Below are 12,017 nucleotides of genomic sequence, written 5' to 3' on the forward strand. Positions count from 1 at the left end.
AAAGTGACCCTCCTGAATGATACTGTCACCAAACAGTTGCTAATAGTACTCCATTCCCTGCAGAAAAAATTGACTTAACTGAGTTACAATGTTAATCTATACAAGTAACCTCCATTTAATACTCAACTCCCCCCATTTAAACCATTCAATTTGTTTTTGCAAAAATGTTTGGACGCTAAATAAGTTATTTAAATGCATAAGTGTTTAAAATAAGTCACAGGACTCTGCAGGAATATTTGACACATTCATAATGAAAACCACTGCATTTAATTCTTTGCAGACAGGATACTCTTGTTAATCACAGTCAGTGTCATTTTTTTAATCTTGTACACATATTGCATTTTAATCTTAAAATAAATGAATTCACAGGGTCTCTTAGGTTTAGCTGACAAGCCATTTCAAAGGAAAGTTAAAGAAAAATATCACCTAGAATTCAGTTTTTAAGGCTCCCATGCACTGAGCAAGACAATTGAACAGAATCTCCTACATGCTCTCAGGAATGTGACTATCCCATCTCTCCTTTCTCTAAAGAGGTTTCTGATTTTCCAGGATAAATACTTTTATTTAATATTTCACACTCCTATTTCAATTCCTCTGGGGGCTCTCATGACAACTGACGATCAACCAAATCACAACAGCCCTACAGGTATCCCTATTTTGCAGATAGGGCTTAAAAGTACAGAAAAATTCGTAGCCAGTTCCATCCCTTCCCCACAAAAAGCCATATCCCAAACAACCAGGGACAGACACAGTTTCAGTGCCTAGAAACTGAGCCCACCTCCTTCAGCGTGAAGATTTCACCTTGAGCGCCTGCAGCCTGCAGAATCTTCAGAAGCGGCAGTTTGGGTCGCAGCTAAAACACAAAGCACAGAGTTTTGTTCGAATGACACGAAGCAGTGCCCTGCTGAGAGAAAGCACGTCACCCTGCACACCTGCATATCACAGCTAACAAACCCAAGTTGCCCAAGTTAACCTGTGTAAGACCCACACCAAGCACAGAGCTGACAACCATGGTATGAGTTGGAGGTCGTGGTATGAGTTGGAGGTCATGGGGAAACACCGCTTGCCTCAGGCTAACCTGCTGAAGGCTGGTATTCTTTTTTACAAGTAATCTGTACGGACAAATGCTTAAAAAGTCTGGAAAAGACTGGAAAAGAAAGGACTGGAAATCAGCACAATCATTCTGACTCAAGTGCAAGACAAAAAAACCCGAGGAATTTGGGCAGCCAGCTCTAAAGGCTTTAATCACTCGCATTGTCCCATTAACTTTGATGTCATTCATCCTGTGAGGGAAGACTGGAAACTCAGACCCTTGGTATGGAGTCCTAGGCAGTGACTAACCAAATGTAGTGAGTCATATATTTAGGAGCAGTGATGGTGCATTTAGATTGCCACTTCAAGAGCAGCATGCCTGAATTTTTTCAATTAGTGCAGTGAACAAATCGGGTCTGCTCTGTACAGACCTTAGGGGGTATGTATTTCTTAGAATCCATGAATAGGCACATAATAATATTAAACACATTAAACACAAGGTGTGGTTAATTAACACCAAGGCTCAGAACCTGTATTTTCTGTGGAACTCACTCATCAACCAAAATATTTATTATCTAAAATATAAAGCACTCTGGGAACAGTGCAACTGCTCCACAACCTCTTTAGGTTTCACCCACACACCCAAGCAGCTTTGAGTAGCAGATGAGACAGATGATGCTATATAAAACAGCAGCAAGTTTTAAATAGCTACTTCCCCCCTACGTTGCTACTTCATCTACTCCACTAGAATTTTAACAATTCCTAGGAGAGTGCCACCACATGATGCCTTGTGTTCCCTAAAAATGTCAGAAAGCCCTCCCTGTTCTCTGAATGCTACACAATTGTGTACAATACTGTATCCTGACACACGTTTCCCACACTGAATCTCTCCCTCTGTTCTCCTTGTCTATCAGATGCTAATATAGCAAGATATTTCAATCTGTCACAGGACACAGTCCAGTCCTCCACACACGATGTTCATTGCTTTGACAAGGCTTATGCCTTCTCAAGGCTTGTAATCCATGGCAGGTAAAGGCCTTTACCTATCAATGTTAGGTGGGTTCACCTGTGTCTCATACCCACCCCTCCTTTCTGCCCATATAAATGCAATTGCCACCCCCCCCTCCCCTTTCCCAGGGATGAGAGCCTGCCTGCAGTCCTGCAACATCTCCTCAAGAGACAGCCTGAGCTGCAGCACCATTTTCCTGCACAAGGTAAGAGCAGGTTCTGGTTGCTTGTCACGAATGTAATTTGTCATTCAGCTATCTGACAGTATCTTGGCAAGGTATTTGTTCCACTGTTTTCTAATATTGTAAAAAAAAAAAAATCATCTCCTCTGTGAATGTGTCTGGTCTGCCTGTTTTCTCATTATTATGTTTGTTAAATGCATTTTCAAGCTCAAACAGAACAGCTTGTGTCCAGCCCCAAGTCTCTTTCTCAAGAACATCTTTTTCACTAGGAAAAAGCTCAGCACAACTGAAATAAGTGCTTGTATCAGCATATGGTTTTTAATAAGATGAAATTATGTGTTTACATTCATTCATTTCTCTAATGACCACTCTCAAATGCATTTTGAAGTAACTTCTTGTACATCTCTTTCTGATTAAAGAAGTAACCTAGTTAGCGTGATCATTTAAAAATGGGCCCTTAACTACTACTGTACAGCCAAAATGGAAGTGTTTATCCTGCACTGCCTAGGACACTGAGTGCTGACAATCAATATTTTGCTACTAATATCAGAGCCTATTTACTTATTTTTTCATGCAGAGTGAGCTGAATAAATAAGCATGTACATCAGTTCTGCATAGGACTTGGCTACATTTCAGAGCTTCTAAATTAAGCCTCAAATGGGTTCTAAATTAAGCCTTAAATGGGAGGATCTTTCAACTTCCCATCAGCTTATTTCCACTCCTACCACATCCCCTCATATTGTGGAGGCACTTTTTCCAATTAATAGGCTCGGGAGGGTTGAATGCCTGTCTTGGAGAAACTTGCTTGATTTATAGACCAGATTTCTACTGTTAGCGTTTGCAGATTTCTCTTCTCTGACTGGCTGTCAACATGGTGTTGAGCCATACTCAAACCACACACCTGCCATGTTGGCCTTGGCCTGCAGCTGCAACTACCTTTTGTTCCAGGGACACTCTAGGAATAGTCAATAACAGGAGTACTACATGTTCAATACGTACCTTGGTTGACTCCAAAAATAGCACGGGGATGCATTACTGGCTAGACAAAGTTCAGCATACAGGGTTACAAAGCTGCAATACAACTGTCACAAATAGTCCAGCACTAGGAGGAATGCTGTATGTGGAATACTTCAAGTACAGGTCCAGCACAAAAATATGCATTATACAATTCCTTGTATGGCCAGTTTTAACTGCTTTTTCCCCCCTCCCCCCCTTAAAATGTTCATAAAGCATTGATCTGATAGCGAAAGCTAACACAACTCCTAAGGATAAAAGTGCTACTCCATTAGGCTAAATTCTTCTTACTTAAATGTACTTGGAGAGCTTTGATTTGATGGAAGAAATCACTGCTTTAGTGAGGAGAAAGCAGTGAAGTGGGAGAGACAATTCATTACCTGGTTAACTTGTCCGAGTGTGATTCTGCGGGTATTCTCAGCTGCTGGATGCTGGGCAGAGCTTGAAGATGTCATTGTGGCAGTGATTAGCTGTTTATAGCACAAACCTATAAATGAGAAGGTTCATGTACCAGTTAAGCTGAGAAACCTGGTCTTGGGTTTAACCACTTCCACTTCTTAGAAGCTTCAGGAAATCAGTGTTTAAAATTAGCCCTGCGTGCATATCTTAAATGACTGCTGTATAATGCTAATGTTACTGTGCCCCTCACCTGCTCTGTCCAAACTGATCTGCTTTGTCCTGCCCAGTGCCTGACAAACAGCCATGTGAGAACAACTGGGACAGATTTACTGTGGCACTGAGGAGATGCTTTGACTCTGCCCATCTCTAGGAGTGGCACAACATGGTGAGGAACTTGGGGACCTGCCAGCTCAAGGGAACTGCAAGTCTCCATGCAAACTCTTAACGTGGTGAAATCCTTGAGTCAGAGGTGGGGAAAAATAGAAGCTGAGTCACAATGAACCACAATGGAAATCTTCACAAGACAGCAACCCCCTGATTGCCCTAAAGAAGGAGTAGTCAGTGCTGATGGCAATGATTAACACATTCCCCAAGAGCTGAAAACCTGCTAAAGCTCCTGCAGCCTTCATCCCAAATGCCTAGATGCAGGCTATAAATTACAGTTTTAACAGCATTACTGGGTGGGCAGGTGAAATGATCCTTTCCTGGAAAGGAACAAAAGGGGAAGTCCTGCAGCTATTTGAATTTGTCAAGCCCTATCAGTTTCAGTATCCACCCAAAGAGCACAGCTTCATATGCAGAATGATCTGTAATGACTCATGTTCACAGCACAATCCAGTTTAATCTACCCCACACAACAGGTTTGAAAACTACTTTAAAGAGAAAGGATGGTGTAAATTAACTAGCCGCTGAAAAAAAGTAACTTGAACCTGCTGGAGAAGGAACTTAAGTCTTGACCTCTTACTCTCAGCACTAAAGCTCAGACCAATATACCTGTAAAACTGCTGTGTGTCCCTGGACCTAGTTACAATAAAAATCTCCACTTCAATGTGAGTCTGGTTGCAATCTGCAGACAATACTGAAACAAGCCCTGCAACTGCCATTGTGGTAAACTTAAGGCTAGAGCATGAGATGAACAAAATATAGGCTCCTGAATTTGCCTACATAGATGCAACTCTGGGAAAGCTTTTACTGTGTGAAATGTGGAAGAAATGTCAACTTTTAACCCGTGCAGTAGTTTAAATTAGATTTGAAAATGCAAAGCCAAAAACTTTCAAAGCAGTATTTAAATTCTTTCACAGAATGTTCCAGATATAGTAAATGAAGTTGTTATTACTACATCAGTTATAAAGAATGTGAGCCAGTATGATTAGCTACATTAAAAAGTGAATACTAGCAAAATAACCAGACTTATGCCTGAGGAATGTAACCAAACATTTTAGATGTAGACAAAACAGGCTGAACATCTATCTAGCAGGCAGTGCAGAAACCTCGTAATGACAAAAATCTGAGCTTTAGCACCAATTCAAGTTACTGACCACTGGTAACCATTCAACTCCTATCCCTCCCCTGCCCCATCTAGTAAAAGGGACTTACAAGGACTTTGTTAGAGGCTTCTGATAGTTCTTATAGCATGACATTTCTCTGAAGTAAGGCACTATCAGGAATAAAATCATTCCCAAAGACCAAACATATCTCTAAATATTTAGGAAAGCTCGACTAAAGCATATCAAATGTTCAAGTTTAGTAAATAACATTGATAGTTACCAGATCTAGGTAGTAACTCAAAGTAAGTGACTTATAACAGCTAAAACCACTTCCATGTTATCAGCATCTTAAAGTTTAACTAAGGTTTCTACTTGATAATGCCAAGCACATTGCAATACAAACTGCCCACAGGATCCTTTACAAGCTGAGCTGTACTTTGTACTAGCTGCAGACTAACGTACCAACCTTGAACTTCTCTGCTATAAGGAGTGTCACTAGGATGGGCCAGCCGCTGCCTCAGCTTCCCAGGCAGTCCCTTTGCTCCTGCCAAGAAGAGTCCGCGGGTCCTTGTGCAGGAGAGCAACTCCAGCAGCCCTGGAGGGTGCTCGGTGAAGCCTCCCCAGGAGCTCTGCCACTCCTGGCTGGGCTCCCAGTCCTGCTGATGCTCTGGGCTCTGAGTCGCTCTTTCAAAAACCGCTCCTGCCTCCAACTCATCTAGTCAGGAAAGGGAGTCGCTAAATGCATCAGCTTCTGATAAGAGCTTGAGTTGGTGTGAAAAATGGACGAAACAGGAGAAAGTAGTGGATTTCCCCTCCAACCTGCATTCCTGGAAAAGGGCTCTGCTACCCCTGGGATAAGAGTCAACTAAAGATCCCTTTAACTGTTTCAATACTGGTTTTATTAGAGAAAGGCAGGCAAGTTAGTGCCTTGCCTCCAGTCTGTACAGATAAATTGTATTTTTACTAAGATTGATTCTTAGTAATACTAACTTCCTTTAATTAGAAATTAATCTTGGGATTACTGAACACTATCTTCCCAAGCATGCAAGCTCTAAAACATGCCTAGGCTGTGCATATACCCACAAGATTTATGGAGGCAGCCACCAGTCATTGTCCTGCCAAGACAGAAAAATCTCATATTACCATCCTCTGTACACAGTTTGGCCAGAAACACAAATGGTGGAAATGCCTAGAGAACTGAGAAGCTTCTTGCTCAGTAAGCCCTATTTAACCTTCCCCTGCAACTCTATTTTCCCACCCATTTTATGCGAAATATTTTACCTCACAACCCTGGGAGTGTCTAAACTAACTTGCAGCCAACCGAACCAAGCACCAGTGAACTTACTCCTGTTCCCTTCTATAGCTTTGGAGCTACATATATAAGACAACGACACTGGACCAGAGTAATGACTTGGAGGAAGCCATGAATCACAACGGAGTCATGAACTAACCATTTTTTCCACTTGAACACTTTATATGGTCATGCACACTACAGGAACAAGTCGTCTGCCTGTTCTGTGAGTAAAAGTTCCTTCTCTTAAGAGATCAAAACCCCACTAGACCACAGCTTTTGATGCTTGCAAAAGGAAAGGCTTGGGACAAAAGATTTTTAAGGGACCCAGAAGAGAGCACAAGCATAGGGTGCATGGACTTTTCTTGATAGCAGTGTCTGAAAAGTCAAAGCTAAACTTCTAATTCAAGTTCAGGTTTTTTTTAAGTCTCCTTTTAAGGAAATAATACAGTTTCTAACTTCTGTGCAAAGTGACAGCAGGAAGTGTAAGCTACACATCACTATTCGGTGTGTCTGTGGGCTCTGTAATAGCTCCCTTCAGAAGTGGGTTACGGTCTGACATTTAAGTCTTGTCCTCAGTTAGCATCATCCTTTTTCATGCTTTCAAAGAAAGCAAAATTCCTACTGACAACAAACTTGCAGTCTCATGTACGGTATCATGTAGAGAGCAGCCCTGGAGGGGAGGCTTTAAACAAGCACTAATCTGATAACTGAGTCGGAGCTAATTAGGTTTGTCCCTATCAGTGTGAGTCCCTGTGAGTTTTCATGCCTGCAAGTCCTTCTGCCCACCAATCTCACCTGGCTTGTGACAGAAACACTATTATTCCTTCCTGTAAACCATATCTTACTACCTCTTTTGCTCCATCAATGCTGTCACAGTGCTGCTACCTTTCTCTGGGCCATACATTTCACCTGATCACATCACTGGGTTCCCAAGATGTTCATATATGTCCTTTGAGAGCTGCACGATGCCAGCCAAAGAAACATCAAAGTTGCCTTTCCGCTGCCACCTCCCAACAAGTGCTGCCTTGTCACGATTTTACTCCATGAGACCTTGCAAGTTTTGGCTGGTTATTTGGGGGCTGCTGGTTGGGAAGTGGCAGCAGGAGGAAAGAAAACTGGGCTGTGAATTACATGATTTAACAGATTTCACGCTTTATAGATGGCTTGACTTCAATTTTTGCTGTCCTGTGCTCAGTTAAGTGCTCTAATTCATTGCTTTGATACTGACTTGGCATTCCATCAGGAAAAATATCCTCTGCTAGGAAAAGTATCCAGAGAAATGGCCAATTTCACTACAGAGAAGTCTTTCAATGCATTACTTATGGCAACAAAAGGCAGGGCTACTACTTTTAATACTTAGATGAAACACTGATTTTTACAGAGTTCCTTTCTGGTAACTGCTCTGGAGTAAAATCCAGATCTGCTAACACAAAAACCATTTTAATTCTGAATTTCACCTTACATGAGTTTCGCTGCTGACACGATGCATCTGCCACAAATTGTGTGCTGCTCCCCAAAGGTCTGCCAATAATGCACCAAAATTAGCCAACCTTTGATAAATGTCAGTAGTTAACAAATACAAATGTTATGCAACACTCCCTTCATTGCAAAACATGTTAAGTAGGAGGAAAAACAAAACTGATCCTTTCAATTAAAAAAGGCACACTGGCAAATTGCTCTGCAAATCTCCCTAAATCAGCTGCTGCTGACAGTATTTGTTGCTCGTGATGTCTGGAATGGGGTAGCACTTCCACCCCACAGTGCACACCCTTGTTTCCATTTACCTCTATTTTAACAGATGAAATTGGGCTTTTCTTGGGGTTGCTCTTCCCAATAGCAGATACTTTCTTAAGGGAATGTGGAATCAATATCACCATTTTAATGCACTCGGCCATGGAGCAAGAAGTAGTTAGATCATGAAAACAAGCTTCTTCACCAGGTAAGGGCTATCTAATACCCTGAAGTGACCGTGCTGACTGTTCCTGTCCTGTTCTTTCTCTCCAGTGTTGAGCCAAGTACTTTAGAACTTATGAGTCAAACTGAAGCTAATAATCACCTCTTTTGCAGCAGTGAAAAATGAGAAAAGCCCTTATTTTAATCACATCTTCAGCAGGACTAGCTGTGCGATGTTTCACTTATGGGTCTGCGTATTGCTGAACATCTAGGTGCTTCTGCTCTCCTCCTAACCCAGCTGCTAAATATATAAGCATTCACTCAAAGTCCTATTATATGTCTGTGTGCCACACAAAGTCCACAGTACAATTCTGAAGAAGCAGGCACTTGGGATATGAATTTTAACCCTTTTTGATCAGCATGTTTCCTGTGCAGTCTCCCAGCAATAGGTGTAATGCAGGGCAGTGCTCGGCTCCTGACCTACCTGGCAGAAACAGTCAATACCGCCCTGCTTGGAGCAGGGCCACCTACGCTGGCAATGCGGTAACTGGGAGCTGCTGGAGAGCACTAAATGAACAAATACCAGAGCAGAAAGAAGTCCAAGTTCTTGTAACAGCCCTCAATTCCACACTACCCCAGACAGGATGTGTCAGAACTGATCAGCCTAGAAACTAGGGATCACCTTTTAAAGTCCATCTGTTTAATAAGTGTGAAACATTACACATCTGATCTTTGAGTTATTAATCCCTCCCTGAAAATATTTCCTTGTTGGTAATGCTGCACTTAGCAGAGCAGCTACTTCCAACTGTTAAACTGCACAGCTCTGGCAGTGGATTGCCCTGGAAAAGCATGGCAGTGTTTAAGGTTAAAATTATGGTGTGAAAGATGACACATGGCCACAAACAGTCCCAGTCAGCTCTCTGCTGCAGTCTGGGCATATCACATTTCTCTGAAACATTTACTCTAAACGCTGCCAAAGTTCTCAATGCTGCAGGTAACCATGAAGTATGCAAAAGATTAGGAAGCAAAAAGTGTGCTCTGGAAAAGACGCAATAATGCAGAAACGCTTGTTGTCTCCTTTTATTACTGGAACAGATGGTAAAAGCATCAGCTAACTGCAAACCGTAAGCTGTCAGATGACAGTAAGAGGTCCTTCACAGTGTTCAGCAGGAAATATAATTAGAATAATACTTAAAGTTTGGAAGCCTGTTTCTGAATGGCAGCAGCACAGCTCTCGGAGCAGAATTTCATGAAGACAGAGCCCTTGCTGTGCTTCCAGCACAACTAAGCGCATGGTGCACAGCACTGCTGCACTCAGCGGGACGACGCTACTGAAACATGATTTCTCCAGGAACTTAGTTTTGACACTTGATATTTTTTTTTTTCTGCCCATAATTTTCAAGCAGAAATGCTTTCAAGGGAAGACACGCTAACTGTTCCTCCGGCTGTAAATGCACACGCACAACCCCTCGCTGTCAGAAGGCAGGGGCGAGGCTCTCGCTCCCCCAGCCCCTTCCCGCCGGCCCAGCCGCTCACCGCTTCCCGGGCAGGGGGGGCAGCTTTCTGCCGACCCCCCCCAACCCTGCGGCCCCGGGGCCTCCACATCCCCCACCGCACCTCGCTCTTGGCTCCTCAGCCGTCTTCACCCCGGCCTCCGCCGCCCTCCCCGCTCCCCCGGCCTGGCCTGGCCTGCTCGGCACCGGAGCCCTGCGCGCCCGAGCCCCGGCCTCCCGCGGCGGGCTCACCCTACAGCTGCTCCATGGGGCCCAGGTCGGCCCAGGGTCGGGGGGGTGGGGGGAACCCCTACGCCCCCCGAGTGCTCCTCTCCACCATCTTAGCGGGACTCCGGGCCGCCACTTCCCCTCGTAGGCAACATGGCTGCGCGGGCGCTTCCGCGGGGGCGCCGGGCCCGCCCCATAGAGCGCCCCGGAAGCTGCTCCTAGAGAGGACGGCATCCCTACGCGGGGGGCGCGCCCGCCCCCCGCGGTGGAGGACCGAGCTGTAAGACGGAGCACGCGTGCCCCCCTAGTCCCACGCGAGCACCCCCCGGCCCGGTGCAACCCCCCCCGGTACCCGGCCCGGTGCAAGCCCCCCCCCACGCCGAAACCGCTTCATAAGGTCCAGAGCTGCACCCCGCTCCTCCAGCCCGAGGCGAGCCCTCCCACGCCTCCCCCTACCCGGTCGGTACAGGGTTGCGGCCCCTCCGCGGCCTCGTACGAGCCCTCCGGTGCCTTCCGCCGGCCCGGTGCGAAGCTCCCCGTCCACGGCCCCCAGCACAGCGCTCCCCCCATGCCGGCGCGCGCTCATAGCAGCGTCCCGGTCCCCCTACATGCAGAGCCCGGATAGCTCAGTCGGTAGAGCATCAGACTTTTAATCTGAGGGTCCAGGGTTCAAGTCCCTGTTCGGGCGGAAGTGCTTTTTTTTTCCTCCCACTCCTCTGTTGTGGGTGGTGGGTTTTTTTTTATTTCCCTGCCAAAGTTCTCCGGGGGCGCAGCCGGGACCCTCCGGAGGGAAGAGCCGCTCCTGCCGCGGGTATGAAAAGGCTTTTGAGGGGAAAAAAAATAGTCAGAAGCGGAGGGGAAAAAATTTTCTCGCCCGAACAGGGACTTGAACCCTGGACCCTCAGATTAAAAGTCTGATGCTCTACCGACTGAGCTATCCGGGCTCTGCTGTGGCTGCCTGCTCTGCCTGTACATCCCGCTACCCACGCTCTGCACGGCTGCCTGCACCCTCCTGCCTGCCCCCCACTGCAGCGCACATCCCCACGGACACTCGGCACCAGCTGGGTCACGCCATGGCTATCGCACAGCTTGCGATACGAATAAAGCAGCGCGGGCTGATCCTGCACCTTATCCTTACCATAGGTGCAGCGTGGGTTCCCTGCGGAGGAGCAGGGGGGTCCCCCACCGCAGGGCCTGGGGGTTCCCACCCGCCTCTTCCCCCCACAGCAAAGCTCAATACGTGGGATGCGTCTGGGAGGGCAGCGCTGGAGAAACCTGGGGTGTTTCAAAGAGGGATAGGCAAAGTGCGAAGAGAAGAAACTCGGGGAGTAACCCATCCCGGCACAGGGGATATGGGGTGTGTTTAATTAGTGGGATTTCTCCAGCCGACCCGCAGCCCCGCTTGCAGCTTGTCCCCACACCATGGGTGACGATTCCCGTCAGAGGGTGGGTGCAGCCCGTGGGGTTTTGCAGGCGGATGCGGTGCTGGTTGGGGACATTTGTCCATCAGGGCCTGGTGGGAGATGGGGCCTGGGGGTGCCCAGCCACACTGGGGGACACTCAAGCCCTGGCTTCCCCCTGCATGGCGTGGTGAATCCCGCAGCAACCTCCATCCTCCCATCTCCTGGGGATCTTCAAGGAAGCAGGGAGGTTGGGGTAATACAGTGTCACCACTAAACCCAAACCACAGGCGCGGCGGTCAGCTGGGCTGTGACCCGCAGCCCTCCCAGCACGGCTCGCCGCTCTCCAGCGCGGTGCTGGGGTTTCGGAGGTGAATATTACCCCTGCCTGCGACAGTCTGGCAGGGCCAGCTGCCTGCAAAAACAAATTACAGCTACCGCTGCGATGGCTCCAGCACATCTGTTGCCCACAGTGTGCTTGTGCAGCCGCTTCTGCCCCTGCTCTCCCCCGAGCCCGGGGCCTGGCTGCTGCGGGTGGGAGCACGTCCCCACCAACCTGGGGGCTCTGGGGACCAGTAAGAGCACCC

At 46.7% G+C, this 12,017-nt stretch overlaps 1 protein-coding gene and 2 non-coding genes across 6 annotated transcripts in view; 1 reads left to right on the plus strand and 2 right to left on the minus strand.

Annotated features, from left to right (window-relative positions):
* The window catches only part of MDM4 (MDM4 regulator of p53), a 30,710-nt gene extending 20,505 nt beyond the window's left edge, over positions 1-10,205 (minus strand). The window contains exons 1-3 of one of the 4 annotated variants that reach the window (XM_072844989.1): positions 5,589-6,138; positions 3,617-3,723; positions 779-853 (exon numbers count right to left, since the gene is read on the minus strand). In XM_072844989.1, the coding sequence (XP_072701090.1) occupies positions 779-853; positions 3,617-3,691 (150 nt within the window). In that variant the 5' untranslated portion in view covers positions 3,692-3,723; positions 5,589-6,138. Of the gene's footprint in view, positions 1-778; positions 854-3,616; positions 3,724-5,588; positions 6,143-10,054 lie in introns of those variants that run through there. The other 3 variants (XM_072844988.1, XM_072844987.1, XM_072844986.1) reach the window with 3 other exon arrangements.
* Positions 10,206-10,645: 440 nt separating this feature from the next.
* On the plus strand, positions 10,646-10,718 carry TRNAK-UUU (transfer RNA lysine (anticodon UUU)). Its single transcript has one exon. It is a non-coding gene; the product is annotated as a tRNA-Lys (tRNA).
* A 183-nt stretch (positions 10,719-10,901) lies between these two features.
* TRNAK-UUU (transfer RNA lysine (anticodon UUU)) lies at positions 10,902-10,974 on the minus strand. Its single transcript has one exon. It is a non-coding gene; the product is annotated as a tRNA-Lys (tRNA).
* Positions 10,975-12,017: the final 1,043 nt, after the last annotated feature.

Source organism: Ciconia boyciana, chromosome 23 (assembly GCF_034638445.1).
Source record: "Ciconia boyciana chromosome 23, ASM3463844v1, whole genome shotgun sequence".
In the NCBI taxonomy this organism is placed as follows: domain Eukaryota; kingdom Metazoa; phylum Chordata; class Aves; order Ciconiiformes; family Ciconiidae; genus Ciconia; species Ciconia boyciana.